The 18,888-nt window shown below is 39.3% G+C and overlaps 1 protein-coding gene across 6 annotated transcripts in view; it reads left to right on the top strand.

The window, feature by feature from the left end:
- Window positions 1-18,888, top strand: part of scn8ab (sodium channel, voltage gated, type VIII, alpha subunit b) — a 52,963-nt gene extending 34,075 nt beyond the window's left edge. For all 6 annotated transcript variants that reach the window (XM_055010884.1, XM_035943418.2, XM_055010886.1 and 3 more), the window contains 14 exons: window positions 958-1,131; window positions 1,372-1,728; window positions 1,844-2,017; window positions 2,172-2,465; window positions 4,003-4,120; window positions 4,303-4,457; window positions 5,268-5,441; window positions 8,854-8,976; window positions 10,833-11,117; window positions 11,213-11,266; window positions 11,350-11,487; window positions 11,881-11,985; window positions 12,098-12,368; window positions 13,326-18,888. In XM_055010884.1, coding sequence (XP_054866859.1) covers window positions 958-1,131; window positions 1,372-1,728; window positions 1,844-2,017; window positions 2,172-2,465; window positions 4,003-4,120; window positions 4,303-4,457; window positions 5,268-5,441; window positions 8,854-8,976; window positions 10,833-11,117; window positions 11,213-11,266; window positions 11,350-11,487; window positions 11,881-11,985; window positions 12,098-12,368; window positions 13,326-14,491 — 3,588 coding nt within the window. In that variant the 3' untranslated portion in view covers window positions 14,492-18,888. The remainder of the gene's footprint in view (window positions 1-957; window positions 1,132-1,371; window positions 1,729-1,843; window positions 2,018-2,171; window positions 2,466-4,002; window positions 4,121-4,302; window positions 4,458-5,267; window positions 5,442-8,853; window positions 8,977-10,832; window positions 11,118-11,212; window positions 11,267-11,349; window positions 11,488-11,880; window positions 11,986-12,097; window positions 12,369-13,325) is intronic.

Raw genomic sequence — 18,888 nt, 5'->3', positions numbered from 1 at the left:
ACTCTCATCACCCCCACTTAGGTCACTCACCCTTCTTCCGCTGCATCCTGCTTACCTCAACTCTACTGAACTCTCTAACTGATCTGTCTCTCATTTGCTTGCACACACACACACACACACACACACACACACGCACACACACGGCTGTTGAGAACTAGTTTGTCTGAGTACATATTAACCATATCTGTAGCAGACATTTTGATTTGTGATATTGGCTTGGCACTGTGTCAGTACTCAGACCGGAAATGAGGTCATAGACATTGGCAAGCTGTCCAGAGTGAAACAGGAATTGAACTCTGAGGAATCTACTTTGATGGATGGTGCAGTGTGAATCATTGGGTCTTCTCTGCAGCGCTGACTGGACATATGATTAGCTGTTGAGTGGACAGTACAGGAAAGGCTCGGAGTGCAATAGTCCCATACACATCCTGCTGCTGCACAGCGCCATTGCTTTTTGACCTTGCCCTGTCATTCGAGTCTAAATTCTGACCAAATCAATATTTTTTTAAAATACATTGTAATCAAGCAAGCCAGTTTTTCCAGTATTGTACCCAGTATCATTTAAGATTTCTGTAGTGAGGAAGAGATTAAAATTTTAATGTTTTTTATGTCTGATATTAGTGCTATTATGCAATTATCATTTGAGTGCTTTTACAGCCATTTAAGATATTTGTCACACTTTAAGTCCGATTCTGTAAAGTCACAGTTTCCAGAAATTAAACAGTAACCGTTAACTAGTAATCAGAGCACCTTCAGTGCCGACTTCATGCAGCACTAGCAGGTATAACTAATTGTCCAACTAATAAAACAATCACAAATCCCACTGAAATGTCATTGTTTTCCTGTTACACAATGAAAGACATTGTTTATTTTTGATCTATAGGTTAAAAAAAATACACAGAGACTGGAATCTGTGGCCGGTTTACATGTAATGTGTTATTTTGTGTGAATCTGTAGGTATTCACAGGGATCTTTGCTGGGGAGATGTTTGCCAAACTGATTGCCATGGATCCCTACTACTACTTCCAGGAAGGCTGGAACTGCTTTGATGGCTTCATCGTTACTCTGAGTTTAGTTGAGCTGGGACTGGCTGATGTGGAAGGTCTGTCAGTGCTCAGATCCTTCCGATTGGTAAGTGGAAAACAACATTTGTTTTCCTCTCCTGCAGGAAAGCATCAGTAAGAAGAAAAGACACTTTTATTAACGTTCTGTCATGCTTTTATTTATGTTAGTCTTTTTCTTTGCTATCATTAAAACTTCTTATCAAGGCTCAGTTGAAGCCTTGAAATAGCTTCTGTAAATAGTAAACTATCAACAGGCTTTGTTTTCCAAATAACTGTGAAGTAATTCAGTTTTCTATTTCTCTTGTAGCTAAGAGTTTTCAAACTGGCCAAATCATGGCCGACGCTCAACATGTTGATCAAGATCATTGGTAACTCGGTGGGAGCTCTGGGTAATCTGACCCTGGTGCTGGCCATCATTGTCTTCATCTTTGCCGTGGTGGGCATGCAACTGTTCGGCAAAAGCTACAAGGACTGTGTGTGTAAGATTGCACGAGACTGTGAGCTGCCACGCTGGCACATGAACGACTTCTTCCACTCCTTCCTGATTGTGTTCAGAGTGTTGTGTGGGGAGTGGATCGAGACTATGTGGGACTGTATGGAAGTGGCAGGACAGAGCATGTGCCTTATCGTCTTCATGATGGTCATGGTTATCGGAAACCTGGTGGTAAGAAAAGACGGATTACATAGTGTAGATGGTACTGAATGGTAATAGCTTACTGTAGTTCCCCACATGTACTGAAAGTGCAAAGGCTGAAATTTTGAGGTGTCTTCTTCCCAAGGTGCTGAACCTGTTTCTGGCTCTGCTACTGAGCTCATTCAGCGCTGACAACCTTGCTGCCACAGATGACGACGGTGAGCCGAACAACCTCCAGCTTGCAGTTGCCCGCATCAAGTTGGGGATTGCCTGGCTAAAGGCCAACATACGGGTGTTTGTAGCCACAGTGCTCAAGAAGGTACAAAATGATTACACTTATAAAAGAGCAGTTTCTTGCCTTTTAAATGACTTGAACAATTTCCGATAAATGTTTTGTCTGACAGTTTGATGATGGAATTCTTGTTTTCTAATACCTTGTTTTGTTAATATTATTTTCACGCTCTGACAAGCAGCCTATAGAAGATGAACAGAAGCCTCTGGATGAAATGTATGAAAAGAAGCTCAACTGCATTGCAAACCACACAGTGGACATCAACCGTGAACTGGACTATCCTAAAAATGGCAATGGCACCACCAGCGGCATTGGGAGCAGTGTGGGAAAGTACATGATTGATGAGGACTACATGTCCTTCATCCACAACCCCAACCTCACTGTCTGTGTTCCTATTGCTGTTGGAGAGTCAGATTTTGAAAACCTTAATACAGAAGACTTCAGCAGTGAATCGGATGTGGAGAACAGCAAAGATGTGAGTAGGAGGGACTGCTAATAATGTGAGCATAGTGGTCGCAGCAGTGTTGCTTGCTTAAGAATTTGCAGATGATTTGGGTGAAATATTGGTTGATAGAGAGAGATAACATGATGGTTTTACTTTGGATCTTGATTTTTAAAGACCTGGGGTCAATGCAGACATATGACAAAGCTGTGATTGTTTTTGTATTTGATAACTTCAACCTACAATATGGTCATGTTTCACCTCAAAGGCCAAGTATATCATTTCTTGAAAGGTAAGCAGAACTGGTCTGAGCTGCCACGCTTAAGAGACTTAGTTTACCTGACATTTCAGAACATCCATTAGGACAGAAGCACTGTACCATTGAGCCTGTGTGCTGAGCCTGCAGCCAGACAAACGCAGGCCCAACGAGAGAACAGACAGAGAAACATGGTCTACTATATATTATGAATGTAGAAGAAGGATGAGCCAGACATAAAGCTTGACTGATGCGTGGGGTCACCTTGACCTGGTTTGTTGTAGAAAGCAAGAAGATAATGCAGCTGCATCACGACTGTACCTGCACCAGGTTCATATTCCACTGGGCTCCCGCAACCAACCACATAACAATCTTCCCTGCACCACAGCCAGCCACAGGGTACACTGCAAGGAGAAAACACAGAGAGCTGCTAACAGCCAATCAGAAGAGCAGAGGTCCTTCTGGTTGTTTGGTAAAGAGAAAGTGAGAAGACAGAGGGAGGAAGAGCATATGAATGCATTTCTCTGCTGGCAATTTGCAGCGTCAAAGTGCAGTATCATTCTCTGGTGAATTTAATTGGCTGAGTGTCTGCATGTGCACAAGAGTGTGGATACTTTATTGGAATAAGGATGCTATTATGCTGCCATTTTACTAGTTTGCCCTCTATCACCTCAATGTAAGAATGACATAATTTATTAGGAAAGGTGAGCTTCACCAGGCTTGATGAAATAGTCACATGAATATATATATATATATATATATATATATATATATATATATATATATATATATATATATATATATATATATATATTTTTTTTTTTTTTTTTTTTTAAAAACAAATTCTACATAGTAATTAGACTTTTCATTACAACAGATTTTCATTTTGTGTGCTTAGCTGACCCTTCTGTTTGAATGCGCATGTACACTCATTGTGTATTTGTTTAATTCTTTCATCACCAATAAATTTATCCTTCATCACTGAAAGATCTATATTTATGCTAATATGACAATGATTATCATTACCAGTGTCATCAATCACTGGCCAGGTTTAATTACATCCATGTGACTCTATTAATAACTCTGCAGAATAGTAAGTAGCAAAGGGGAAACTAGCTACGCTACATGGCTACAACATGTATACCTCTAGCAATCAATCATGTTGTGCATGTAAACCCAAAGGGGCATTAATGTAATGGTTGCACTGGCGCAGTGCCGTATATATACTGTATGCTTTCAGCATCTCACTGCTGAACATGTTGCTTAAAAAAATCTGAGGTTGAACTGGTCTCTTCCGTCCTCTGTGTGTCCTAGCTGGATGACACCAGTTCGTCTGAGGGCAGCACAATAGACATTAAGCCTGATGTGGAGGAGGTGGCAGTGGTGGAGGTGGTGGAGGAGTATCTTGACCCAGAAGCCTGCTGGACAGATGGTAAGTGATGTTTATTATCTAACTTTTTGTACTTAATGATACCAATGAACAGACATATTATCATCAACATTGTATATTCTTTATTAATGGCACTATGGTGCGTATTGCCTTGTGTCTTTACTTGTACTGTACAGTACATCCTTCTATTTGCATCAGCAGTTGTATTTTCATTTGTCACACAGAATGTGTGGCCAAATACAAGTGCTGTGATGTTCCCATCACTCATGGCTGGGGGAAACACTGGTGGTTCCTGAGGAAGACCTGCTACCTTATCGTAGAACACAACTGGTTTGAAACGCTCATCATCTTCATGATCCTGCTCAGCAGTGGAGCATTGGTAAGATCATAAGCACACACAAGTATGTAGGTTCCCATTTATGCGCTCACTCATAAACATTGCCTAATGCCTCTACTAGGTCTAAATATTGGTATAAAACACATAGAAACAGTCATTCTGTGACAAAAGTAGGTGATACCGTGTAAGCAACAACTGGGAGGAAAAATGAACAAAAAATAAGCAAATAAATGCATGTAGCATTTAGCAAGGGTGAGTATCATTTCCCTTTAAGGATGTGAGCAAGCAAGATCATCTCCTGCTTTCTTCTGCAACTGCTCTTGATATGATTCTTGCTAATGGACAGCAAAGTGCTTTAATGCACCAGCCTTCCAACCAGCAGAATCCAGCTTAGGTTTGCAGCTTTCTGGAGAAGGACGGCCTCCAGCCAAATCAAAACACTTATGTGCTGAAGAAAAAGATGCTGGCAATGGACACAATTATTAGTCTGGCCTGACATGGTTGAAATTTACTTTATTTTTTTTACTTGTTTTCCTTAGTGTGTATGCAACTCTGTAAAACAAAGAATTTAAGTTGCTTTATAAACTATAACAAAAGCAGCGGTGATTTAGGATTTTAAAAATCAATCCAAAAGTCTGTAGGAGTTCAGCTGCATTCAATTACAACTCAGACTGATACAGAGAATAGTAGTGGTAGATAAAGATTCCCTGATATTTTTCATTAGTTTAACGCAAATCAAAAATGAAACAGAAATGCTATACAGTGCAGCTACCTTCCAGTTTACTCATTGTTATGTGGCAGTGATAAATGCTGTAAAAGATTAGTTAAGCCACTGTTTCTGCCGTTGTTTAGGCCTTTGAGGACGTGTACATAGAGCAAAGGAAGACAGTCCGCATCATTCTGGAGTATGCTGATCGTGTTTTCACCTATATCTTCATCCTGGAGATGTTGCTGAAATGGGTGGCCTACGGCTTTGTGAAATACTTCACTAATGCCTGGTGTTGGTTGGACTTCTTCATTGTGGATGTAAGTACACTTGCATGCTGCTTGGCTACATACAAGTCACTTTGTTCAATTCCTCTTGTAAAGATTTTAAGACTTAATGTCTTAGGAACCCATGGATTTGAGAGATTTCCTCATTGGTCAATGTGAGCATTAAGCAACACTGTACGGGAACATTTTAGGAGTCAGAACATGTGGTAGAAATATTCTGTAGCACTGAAATCAACATAAACATGAAGTGAAAGCTCAAGCTTTGAGTGTCAGGTTCCTTGTTTTAGAGTCGCAGAGCCATTCATCTCTCAGATTTCAGCTTGTCACACAGTATTCTTTACGCACCTACATGTTACATAATAACACTACCATCACAGTTTTTGCACAAAGTGAGCTTCAATATTAGCTGAACTCTTCAGAGATGATGGAAAAACAGGGATGATTCTCTGTCTCTAATCTGTTTCATATAGAAGAAGCTGACCAAACAGGCCAAGGTCTGTAAACATGGTCTATTCCTTGAACTACAAAATTGAAAAGCTAAGCAGTTCTTGCATTGTTGGGTCATAGCCTGAGAGACTGTTTTTATGTAGTCAGCATGGTGTAGAAACACAAGCGATCACAGAAATTTAGATGGTGAGAGTGGACATATTATGCAACATCACTGGTAATGTGATATGAGGGCTGTTTCCTTGCACTGTCACAGCCCACCACTAGAAACTCTGAGCCCCCTCACAGCAGCACATCACAGTAAATATCTGTAAACCTTGATGTGTTTCCTGTCTGGCACTGGGCTGCTGAGTCATTCCGTGTTTTCCCACTCTGCAGTTACATATGGTTTGTCCTTTTCTGTCATTTGTGCATGATGAGTTTCTCACTTGAATTTCTTCTTGCATATTTATTTGAAAATGGAAAAATTATTTTATGGTCACACCGACTTGTGCCAGGTGAGGTTACAGTGAAATATTCACTGCTTTTCAGGAAGTGACACTTTCCTTGTCGTTCTATGGCATCCTTAAATGTTGTGGTGTTGACATGCAATGAAGAGGAAGAGTGTATGTAGAGAATCATATAAATTTGGAGACTCCCAGGTCTGAGAAAAAGTCAGAATTTGGGGAAACGTCTTGCAGCATTAAAAATGTTGGACTGCTGAATGACTTTTACAGTGATATCTGGATTCCCAAGTGAAAATAATTGCACTCTACCCCAGGATCAATCAAGTACTATCCCACACTGCAAATTACCTTAACAAGGTCAGGTTTTTTTCTTCAACAGCCTTTTTTCCTGAAATTCTGCTATTTTTTCTCAGAATATTGAAATTAACTCATATTTTTTCATGTTGTCTTAACTCTCTCCATGTCTCCATATTCTTCACATAGCTATGTGTACTTGATAATGTGTTTTATGTCGTGCAAAGTCATTTATGTGTTGGTAAGTTGTCCATTATCCCCTGACCACCAGTTTTCCACCACCGTTGACTGTGAGGTGCCAGTCTGTCTGTGACTCAGTATTAACATCCATAATGTATGTTGTGTTTCTTGTAGCTTTCAGAACTTGTCTTTGAGTTTGTCCCAGTACCCACACTTGCAATATTTGGGAATATTTAAGCACCTATTTGTACAGCTACATTGTATAGTCCAGTGACTATCACAGTATCCTCAACAGTCACTCAGAATGTGTCGACGGCTCTATGTTGCCAACAGCAACTATAGGAATGGTTGGGTTGTCTTTGTCTTTAACGTCTGGATTCATCAGCAGGGGAATATGATTATCCAGAGAAAAAACTCCTACTGAAATCAGGTAGATTTCAGTAGGAGCTTTTTTTTCTCGTGTTACTCGTAGTGGCTTTGCTCCTACCTTTTTTTGCAACGAGTAAATTTTCACCTGATGGTATACAAAGGTAAGATGGTCAACAAAAATCACTTGGATTGTGGATATCAATAGATACCAAACTTCAGTTCAGTTTTAAGATGAAAAGGTTTCAGGGTGGGCCATGTATACAGAAGTTGACCAATAACAACTAGAAGAATGAAAATATGATACAAGTGTGTATGTTTGTCACCGAGTCTACACAGAAAACATATGTATGTCTGTTTATAGGTGAGCTACAAGGTTTGGGCAGAACATAGAAATAACAAATATACTGCAGTTCACTTAGATAATACTGTTAATAATAATAATAATAATAATACATTTGTGAATCCAAATCTATGTAGTTGTAGTTCAGGTGTTGATCCAGCTCTTTGATAATTCTTACATTTTGATGTATTGCTGTATTAGAATGCTTTATATTGGGATTAATAGTTTTGTCCATTTGACCACCCATTGTGTTTAAGTAATATGATGAATATATTTATTCCCAAATCGCAGTATTTTCCCAAAAATGCCATTCATCTTTCTTGTGTCTAAATTTCATTGAAAGCAGAAATTGCATCAGAATATTAAATGTACATCATTTGGCTTTTCTCTTCTCAAACATAAATGAAGACAGCACCTTATTTCCCCCATTCACTGTATTGTCAGTAGTCTAATTTAGAGATGTGGCTCATAATAGAGAACAGAGGAGTCGTGTTTTTTCAGTTATGTGATGAGATCGATTGCTTGTGGAGCCCGTTACTGTTTCTCCAAGATAAACCCTAAAACAAGCAGAGATCTCAATATATTGTGAAGATAACTTAATCCTGACTTTCCATGCAAACCTCCACCCTAATGCTGACCTGTCCTCTCTCTCACAGCAGGTGCCTATAAATGTGTCTCTCTTTAAGTTAAGAGAGACATTATGCAGCTGTCAAGAGGGACTGAGGGGTCGGTGTTTGGGGGTCCAGGGTAAGGTTTGTGTGCTGTGGTGGGACTTTCACAGGTTATTCTCTCTTCTAACCCTGAAAGTTGTCCTCAACCTTCTGCGTTTTCTCTCCCTTCTTTAAGTAAAAATGCCCTCTGGTGTGGAAACTGTACTGTTTTGTACTGTGTACCGTGTGTATATTATTGTGTCACGTTGATTTTGTGTTTGTGAACACATCTCTCCTCTAATTTTTCCCTTTGTTTGACTCTCTTCTCTCCCTCTCACTGTGTCAACCACAAGTTTCTTTCAGGTGTGCTCACTGTGCTGTTAAGCTGGTTATCACGCTAGACTGGCTTGCCAAACTAAACCAAACACAAACATAAGCAAACACTGAAAAAAAAGAAACAAAAGAAAAGAAAAAACCTTCGTGTTCACTTTATTGACCTCTGTATACTGTTATAACCCCTGTTTAACCTTTATGTTCTATAGATACATATACTTACACATATAGAAGCTATATATGTACTTATATATATCTGTATATAACCATTCAGCCATCCTTACAGTTTATTAGGGTCCACCTTTCTCTCTATATCCCCTCTAACTATGTGGGTCCTCTCTTCCTTTGCTCTGTCTTTCCTTCTCCTTCTGTCCCTATCTGTGTAGGTGTCTATAGTCAGCCTTATAGCTAATGCGTTGGGCTTCTCCGATCTAGGCCCGATTAAATCACTCAGGACACTGAGGGCCTTGAGACCCCTCAGGGCCCTGTCACGTTTTGAAGGGATGAGGGTAAGACCTAAGATACCAGGCAGCTGGTGCTTTTGCATGCCGATTAAATAAAAGCCTCAACGCATGCTAGAGATGCCAATGTAGAGCATTTTAAAAGTGTCTCTGAGGGAAATTATTTTTAAGGTAGCCCCTTTGATCAGTGAGAAGCTTTTTGCATGGATGCTGATCATCTCAGATGGTCATGATACATCTGATTTGATTTATCATATTTCATTTCATATATGATAAATTTAGCATTATGGTAAGGCATTTAGCAATGATTTATCCATTAAAAATATGAACCAATGTAAAAGTCTATCCAGTGCCTAATGAAAGACTTAGATTATAACAGGGATTTTGACTTGAATGATGCAGCACATTTCAATAAAACCTCAGCTCTATTCAGTACCAGCTGAGAGCACAATTAGAGGTTGGTATGAATCATCACACAAAACCTTTTTAACACTGAACCACAGGACAAGGCTAATATAGACTGAAACACCATCTGTGCAAGAAAGCTGATGCCTATCTAAGTGTTTCTGTGCTACAGAGACCCTCGGCTGTTGAACTGATTTGGAAATCTGTTCACATGGTCAGTTAAAAACTTTGTGCACATTTATTTTACGGTGCGCACACAATTTATTCGCTTGTCTTTTAGTGTGTTCACAGTTTCCACATCAATAGTTCTGATGCCAGCTGACCCCGGAAAGGCTCTGTAATGAGTTTTGGCTTTTATTCATCAGTAATATTGAAGTTTATTTCTGATCATTACTTAAATGTGTGATGGGTTGGATTAGCCTCTAGTTGTTGCTGGGCAGAAAAAAAAAAATTAACTCAGCATCTTCTGACTTTTGGTCTGCCTCAAGTGTCCTGTTATCTGATCCTATCACAGTTTGGCTTTGGCATTGTCACACTGGAAGATCAACAAACTTCTGGTTGCATACCCCCCTTCCCTGCCATCCTCGCTCATCACTCCTCAGTGAATTTCGTCACCATTATTTTCATTATCACCATTTTGCAGTTATCACACAGATGCATTGTCTCTATATTATAATATTAGGCAGAACACTAGATTGAAAAGAAAACCTAAATAATTTTGACATTTGATGTTTGCCTGACATTTTGGTTTCTTTGAATTATTGTTTCCATTGCACCTCAGTGTTTGGAAATACACATTCTTATGGCGTCCTCCTTTAGCTAAGAGCTTTGATGACCTTCAACTGTGAAATGTATTTTATATAAAGCAAAACTCTGGGTATGTAATTTTAAAATAATTTCATTTTATAGGGGTGTAACACTAAATTAAGTACATCTCAATACTAAAACTTGAAAATGTGGATGTGGAGCTAAAAATGGGTTCAATTGTAAGGGTGGGGCAATTAATTGTACTTCATTAACAGTAACCAGCTAAAAATGTTGACATCCATGTATAGCCTTATAGAATGTCCTTGTCCTGCTCCAGAAATCTGATAATGTTTAAAATGTGATATATAGCCTTCTACACTAGAAAATGTTACTGGAACCATTTTCAGACAATCTCCACAAGCACATTACTTGTTTTATGTCAATGGAAATATAGCAAATACACATTTATTTTAATATAGTAATTTTTGTTTTTACACCAAGAAAAGTTTAATGTCTTAAAAATGACTTACTGGATGAAATCAAAAAGAATCAAATTGTTACACTTCTTTCTAATTGATTGTTATGACCTTCAAGTTGTGCTGAGAAATCAGATAACACATGAAGGGCTTCTAATAGAGGGAAAGAATGTGCTTTTCTATGTAAGAGTGTCTTGATGTTCTTACGTGCGAACATCGCCACGCAGCTGGGATGTGAACACTAAATTACAGTTCTGTTTCCTCACTTCTCCTCAGGTTGTGGTGAACGCCTTGGTGGGTGCAATCCCCTCCATCATGAATGTGCTTCTGGTGTGTCTCATCTTCTGGCTCATCTTCAGCATCATGGGTGTCAACCTGTTTGCTGGGAAGTATTATTTCTGTTCCAATGAAACGGCTGAGGAGATGTTTCCCCCGAATGAAGTGAACAACAAAACAGAGTGCTTTGCACTCATTAATGCAAATTATACAGAAGTGAGATGGAAAAATGTCAAGATCAATTTTGACAATGTGGGTGCAGGATACCTGGCACTTCTGCAAGTGGTAAGATATCTTTTTTGCCACTACTAATTTGTATCTCTTTGCTAATGTCAGCTATTAAACCTGTTTTCTCACACTTGTGACTACCTACTACGCAGGCAACATTCAAAGGCTGGATGGACATCATGTATGCAGCAATAGATTCTAGAAAGGTACGCTTTCCCCAATTTGACAGTCTGACTCTCCACACATGGTACAGTTTTTTAAATATATTTTTGCTTTTGCCGCTTTACAGGTGGAGGATCAGCCCGTCTATGAGGACAACTTGTACATGTACATCTACTTTGTCATATTCATCATCTTTGGATCGTTCTTCACCCTGAACCTCTTCATTGGTGTCATCATTGATAACTTCAACCAGCAGAAGAAAAAGATAAGATTTATTTTCCTCACTTTCACTTTTTCAGAAAAGCGGATTTGTTTGACTTCTTGGGAAATGCATTGTTGTCATTGATGGAGGATCTATATCTCTCTCATGTATGTTTCCATATCCATAGCCAGCAGCATATTAGCATAACCTAGCCTAGCATAAAGACTGGAAACAAGGACATGGGTTAATTAGTGGTCTAATCATAACCAAGAAAACAAGAAAAGATTTTTTTGAAGTATCAAATGATCCTTTTAAGCTTAGAACCTGAACAAATCAAACAAATCCACGAAGCACTGTTTGTCTCATGTCTGTTATTTTAAAATATATTTAGATTAGGAATGACCAGAATATTCTAAATTCCTGCAGACTGTAACCAAATAGTTTTTGTCCCTTTACTTTGGAGGTCAGGATATCTTCATGACAGAAGAACAGAAGAAATACTACAATGCCATGAAGAAACTAGGGTCAAAGAAGCCACAAAAACCAATACCCAGGCCTCAGGTAAATATTCTTCTGCTGTCTTTACCACAAGACAGGTTTGTTACTTTAAATTTCTAAAACTGAGTAATTGACTTTAACATCCCTGCTTTCATTTCTCCCCATTTCTTCTCAGAACAACATCCAGGGCATGGTGTTTGACTTTGTGACGCAACAAGTGTTCGACATCTCCATCATGATCCTCATCTGCCTCAACATGGTCACTATGATGGTGGAGACAGACGATCAGTCAGAGGAGACGGAGGTTGTGCTTTACTGGGTTAACTTCTTCTTCATTGTGATCTTCACTGGCGAGTTTCTTCTGAAGCTCTTTGCACTGCGTCACTATTACTTCACCAATGGCTGGAACATCTTTGATGTGGTTGTGGTCATCCTTTCAATTGTGGGCAAGTATTCAACAAGGTTCTTATACATGGGAAAAGAAATGTGAGGCAGCTTGATTGGAAGAAGCTCAGGTGGTGTCCATGTAAATAAACCTGACCCAGGTACAGCACCCAGAAATGGTTAGGGGGCCGCTTAAAGGAAAAATACATACAGTGAACAAAAACTTACATACATTTGTAAAGACCATTTATATCATGGCAGTTTTGAGTTTTTGATGACTCCTGTAACTCTTTATGTTCTATGACTGAAACATGTTTCTTTATTGCAAAAGACAATCATGCATTCTTTCATAAATTCAAGGTCTTTTGGATAAATGACAAAATCTGCTGGATGAAAAATATACATACACTGCAAAAATGTAGTGTATGTATATTTGAGTCCTTACTTAATCACCATCAAGAACCCGTGGACTGTGCTTAAAAAACAAGACTGTATCAGAATGCCAACATATTTAATTTAAAAAGGAGTAGTCAAAGATATAGTCAGGTGCTTGCGGATGGCTACTTAAAGTGCCTAGTTCAAATCCATGATTGCTTTTTTTTGTGACAAAGACCCGTGTTCCGATGATTCGATCATAGAAAATAAAGAGATATAGGAGTCATTGAAAACTCAAGATTTACTTTACATAGACCCTTTACAAGTGTATATAAAACTTTGTATATGACTGTATATGTTGTCTCTTTCTTCAGTTGATAGAAAGCCAGACAGTTTCTTTTAGTTTTAATGTATGTATCTATAATCTATACAACCGTGGTGAATGAAATATCTACTCTATATATTTCTACATGTAGTAGTGTTAAGACCAAAAAGCAAACAACAAAAAAACTTGAATGTGCTGTTTTTACTTGTTTAGACGTGATGTATACAAAGTAAAGCAGTCAGTGGGCAGTTTCAGTGATCATATTCCATATATCCTAACAGAACATATGCTGTGTCTTTTTGATTCCTTCTAACTTCAGGCATGTTCCTGGCTGACCTGATTGAGAAGTACTTTGTGTCACCAACGCTCTTCAGGGTGATCCGTCTGGCTCGTATCGGCAGAATCCTGCGTCTCATCAAAGGTGCCAAAGGAATCAGAACTCTGCTGTTTGCCCTCATGATGTCCCTTCCGGCTTTGTTCAACATTGGCCTGCTGCTTTTCCTGGTTATGTTCATTTTCTCCATCTTTGGCATGTCCAACTTTGGCTATGTGAAACATGGGGCTGGAATTGATGACATGTACAATTTTGAGACCTTTGGCAACAGCATGATCATCCTGTTTATGATCACCACGTCAGCTGGCTGGGACGGCCTGCTGCTGCCCATCCTCAACTACCCTCCAGACTGTGACCCCTTCTTAGAAAACGCTGGCACCCCCGCCACGGGAGACTGTGGCAACCCATCTGTGGGCATCTTCTTCTTTGTTATGTACATCATCATTTCTTTCCTAATTGTGGTCAACATGTACATCGCCATCATCCTGGAGAACTTCAGCGTGGCCACAGAGGAGAGTGCCGACCCGCTCAGTGAGGACGACTTTGAGACCTTTTATGAAATATGGGAGAAGTTTGACCCTGATGCCTCCCAGTTCATCACCTATGCCAAGCTTTCTGACTTTGCTGATGCACTTGAACACCCGCTCCGTGTCCCCAAGCCGAACACCATTGAGCTGATCGCAATGGATATGCCTATGGTGAGTGGAGACCGCATCCACTGTCTGGACATCCTGTTTGCCTTCACCAAGCGCGTGCTGGGTGACAGTGGCGAGCTGGACATGTTGAGGCAACAAATGGAGGAGCGTTTTGTGGCGGCCAATCCCTCCAAGGTCTCTTACGAGCCGATCACCACCACTCTGAGGCGCAAGCAGGAGGACGTGTCTGTCAGAATCATTCAAAGGGCCTACCGCTCCTACCTGGCTCGGCGGGGTTTTGTCTGTAAGCGCAAACCAGCCAATAACAAAGTGGAGAATGGTGGTAACAATCAGGAACAGGAAAAGAAGGAGGGCACTCCCTCAACTGCCTCCTTGCCCTCTTATGACAGTGTAACCAAGCCTGACAAGGAGAAACAGGATGACAACAATGAGGGCAAGCAAGGGAGGAAAGAAAAAGGAAGAAACCAAAAAGACATCAGGGAATCTAAATGTTAGGGCGGTGGATTAATAATCACAGTAATAACAATAAAGATTATAATAATGTAACTTCAAGCAAAGCGAGAGGAAACTCACCCACACAGATGTACAGATTATTTCATTTGCAAGTCAGAAAAAAAATAGTATTCAATAATTTTGTTTACAGACTTCATTCTTATACTGATGCAGAAGGAAGCAGCTTGGTCTGTTACAGCTTGAAGACTCTTGAACTTTAGTCAAACCAAACATAATCAGCATACTGTGTGACATTGTTGTATCTAGACTGCTGACCTTAACAACAAGGAAAATGAAAACAGACAGGAACATGTCTGTTGCTCACTTACCACTGGTCTACAGATAAGACAAGTAACTCTACACCAAGAGGTGGAATGAAAAAAAACAGGAATCTAGCACCTGGATGCAAGTAACGGATTCCTATGGAAGACAGTGTTGTCAAAGTAAAACAAGGATGCTGCTTGATGCTGAAGAATTGTCCTCTTAAAGCAGCCAGTGAGGGTTGCTGTGTCGTTTAGCACTGAAATATACAGAGGAGCAAATGACACACTCACTCTGTGAGCAAACAGAAGGATGACTGGTGAGTGAAAGACACAAATAGAAGAGTGTTGGAAGTACTTTTTGTTTTCTTAAAGCTAGAAATTGTTGATTTGAGCAGCAAAAATGCAAACAGATAAAAAAAGAACAATATTCAACAGTTTGCCCATGTCATTCAACTCTTCTACTCATTTTATCTTTGTTATACCCACATCAATATGCTTTTTTTTACATGGGCTTTCACACCAAATTGGTTAAGGGTCTGTTTATTATGGGGTCAACTCGGGCCAAGGGCTTACATTTACTCAGAAAGATTTCCAAACAAATACATAAGTAATTGTGCTTGTTCAATGCATAGAAATGACTTGCATGATGGCATGTTTTGATCAGAAATCTTGCATGAATTATCATAGTCCACAAGACACTAATACTCAGACCACAAAGGTGGCTCGACTGTATGATCGAGACGTTGTCATAATTTGAAAGTTCAGAGTAATTTGTTCAACAAAGACAAGTGACATGGGGGTTGATCATCAAAAATAGATCCAACATTTTTATCTCATCACTCAACACATTTCAAATGTTTAAATTGTTGCCTCTATAGATGGAAGAATAAAATGTATTGGTAAATAATACCACCACAGTGGTTATGAGTGAAATCCAAACAATTATTTGCTGCTCTGGAGATTTTGAGTGTTTAAGATGTGGTAAGAGTCTGCGTGTATCATGGGACTGAAGTGTTTGTTAATTTGGACTGAAATATTTTCAAGGGCGCAACACTTTGAAACAAAAAAAGCTTATATTTATGATTTGTATGCACCGATGTAATGTTCCATACCATCTGCCTTTATTTTTGTGTGAGCGGGCATTTTGGGAGTCCTACTGTCGGTGGTTTGTGGGGATTTCACAGGTATGGCAAACTCCTTTGTATTTCTGATGTTTCTCTGTGGGCGGTTAGACCTTTCTGAAAGGGCTGAGAAGAGTCTGGATTATTGTTCGGTTTAAATAATTTGATTTCATGTAGCTTATTTACATATGTGTAAATGTAAATGTTTTTTTGTTTGTTGGTTTGTTTTCCCTGATGTAATTTCCATGTTTCGGTGGGCGATGTCTTATTTTACACAGTTGTATAAGCCACATCAAGCCAAGAGGGAAACGGTCTTGTGTTGGAACATATTTGTTGGGTGTTAGTCGTGTCCTGTTTTAACGAGAAACAAAAATGATGAGTGACTGATGAGAACATTGTGTGTGGAGAAGCCAAAGAGATCTGCCTTGTTATCCCTTGTTGCCCTTTGTCCATGGAGTGGGATTGGGTGAAGTATGCCCTGCCCATTCTGTTTTTCGCTGTCGTTATTAGACAGAGAGACCCTAGAAATGTATGCAATGCTTGAAAAATTCATCCCTTTTTCTCAGGAGATATTATAGATGTACTATTATGAGCTCTGCAACAAAATGCAAGTGAATGTGATGGAAGTATTTATGAAATCATGTTTTACTCTTTTTGTTTTATGCCATGTTGATGGACAATGATCTCGGCTGGCCGTCCCACGTTGATGGCCGCCCGGTCAGGGGCCAGTTTAGTGCTTCCTGCTTATGACGCTTAGAACTATAGGGCTAGAAAGCATCTCAATGAAACAGCAAACATTGCGCTCGCTTGTAATGGCGACGTTTATACTGATAGCGGATTACATTTGTGGTTAAGTCGTTATGGACTGTAGTCTGGTCTCAGTTAATTTCAGCGAACAAAATAACAATGTTCACCCTGATAGCAAACACAGATACAGGAAACACTGTGAGGAGATGTCATGAGAGTGAATTGGGATATGTTGGTTTTGAGCAGCACACTGAATTCTTTCCGAAGCAGAAGTGGAACGATCAGTGGATAGGCCCCAGATTTCAGTATTTAACAAGTGCTCTGAGCCTCTCATTTGCCATTTTTTCTTCATGTTGCTCTACTGCGTAACAAATACCAAATAACCAACAGAGCACTGAATGCATTCTTATGGTACTGTGAGCCTAAGCACCACACCAGAGCTTTTGCACTCCCTGTTGTGCAGTGATGTCACTTACTGTTTATGAATAATTCCCTCATCCGTTTTCAAGTTCCATGTTCCAGTTGCTGCATGAGATCTCCAAAATCAGTGTGGGTGTTAACTTGAACCAAATAAAACTCTGAATGATAAGCATTAAAGCTACTGCCGTCCATTTTCTCCAAGATCTCCATGGATTAAAGATTCGTATGACAGAAAGAAACCTAAAAATAATAATTTTTTAAAACAATGGATACACATACATTCATTTGGGTGGGGAAAAAATAAGAATTAAAATTCAGGCTATGTTCTATAGGGCACAAACTGCAAAAGCTAAGACTGGACTTTTTAAGAGACTATAAATAATGTAATATATTATTTTAACAGCATGTGTAGTTTTTTTTGTAAATACAGGATTACTTAAAAAAAAAACTACAGCTATTAATCTAACACTAAATATTAATAACCGTAAATAGAATGGCTTCCAGCTGACACCCCTTGTCACACTTGTTAGGCTGTGACGCATTTGTTAGATGGAATAGATTTTTTTGAGTCACTTTTCACAAAAAAGAGGGGAGTAAGCTAAAAGAATCTATATTAAAAAGCAGAAATTGTATTTAAAACTGTATAAATCAATACGTACATATACAGAGCTATGTTTAATATATATTATATATATATATTCTACCACATATATATATAGTATATATAATATTAGAACAATGTCTGTAAATCAACTCTCCTGTCCACTCCTTGCATTGAGGTGAAACCAGAACCACAGAGTGTAACTGATCATGCTTCTTTCTTTGTGTGGTATGTTCAGAGAATAACCAAAACTCTGGCCTGCCCAGGACTTCTGCATACTGGGTACCAGCGTACAATGCATGGTGTTGTACTGGCTGCTTGCTGAAAATTGTGGAGCCTGCCTTGGTGAGAGGATTGCACTACCAGCATACCCTTTTGTACATGTGTGAAGATGTCTTGCCCCTAGTTTCCTATATTGTACACACAAAGTTACACAGATGCAGACAGACGGACACACACTCACACTCACAGCCTTTTTGCAGGCGACTGCTGGTCAACCAGTGTGCCCCAGTATGAGCCACAGCTCACTTTGTGTGACAAAAAAAAAAAAATGTTTTGCTTGCTGCAGCTCTAACCCTCCATGTTTCCCCCTTAACACGCTGCTGCGGTTTGGAGTTGATCTTTCCTTTTGCTGTCACTTTCAATATGATATATCTAATGATTTAAGGGTTAGTTGTCTTAACTGTCTGTGTGTTTGTTTATGGTGCAATATCTCTTAACGGCACGTGCCTTTTTAGCTTTCTATTTAGTCTGTCAATAAAATCAGCAACGAGGATCTCAACACCCATGGGAGTGAATCAAAACGGAGCACGATAGAAAAACGATGTATTGAGTTCAAAATTAACTTAAACTGAAAAACTCACCACCTAGATTAGACTGTCTGGACTAACATCTTGTAGAGTCATGTAGTACAAGTGCTCTCTCTGTGTGTTCTGTTTACTGGCTCTCGGGCTAGTAAAAGAACAGCTTGCCTTCTGTTTTACACTTTTTGTTCATTTCCAGATGTTGGTTTACCAGTTGGTATAAGAGGCCATTCTTTTGTAGCATGACTGAGATAAATTTCTTTTCTTTGAAAATAGGTTAACTGAAAAAAAGCCCTTTTGACTGTCATTATCTCTTGCCACTAATACAGTCAGAAAGAGGACATGTGTTGCACAACCACGTGGGACAATTAAATGAGAATCAGTGAAAGAATGTCTTCATTTGAGCACGAAACTATTTCCAAACAATAAAGCAGCCTTCCAGTTA

This window comes from Amphiprion ocellaris, chromosome 5, assembly GCF_022539595.1.
Source record: "Amphiprion ocellaris isolate individual 3 ecotype Okinawa chromosome 5, ASM2253959v1, whole genome shotgun sequence".
NCBI classification, from domain to species: domain Eukaryota; kingdom Metazoa; phylum Chordata; class Actinopteri; family Pomacentridae; genus Amphiprion; species Amphiprion ocellaris.
This window is presented reverse-complemented; position numbering and strand designations above follow the sequence as displayed.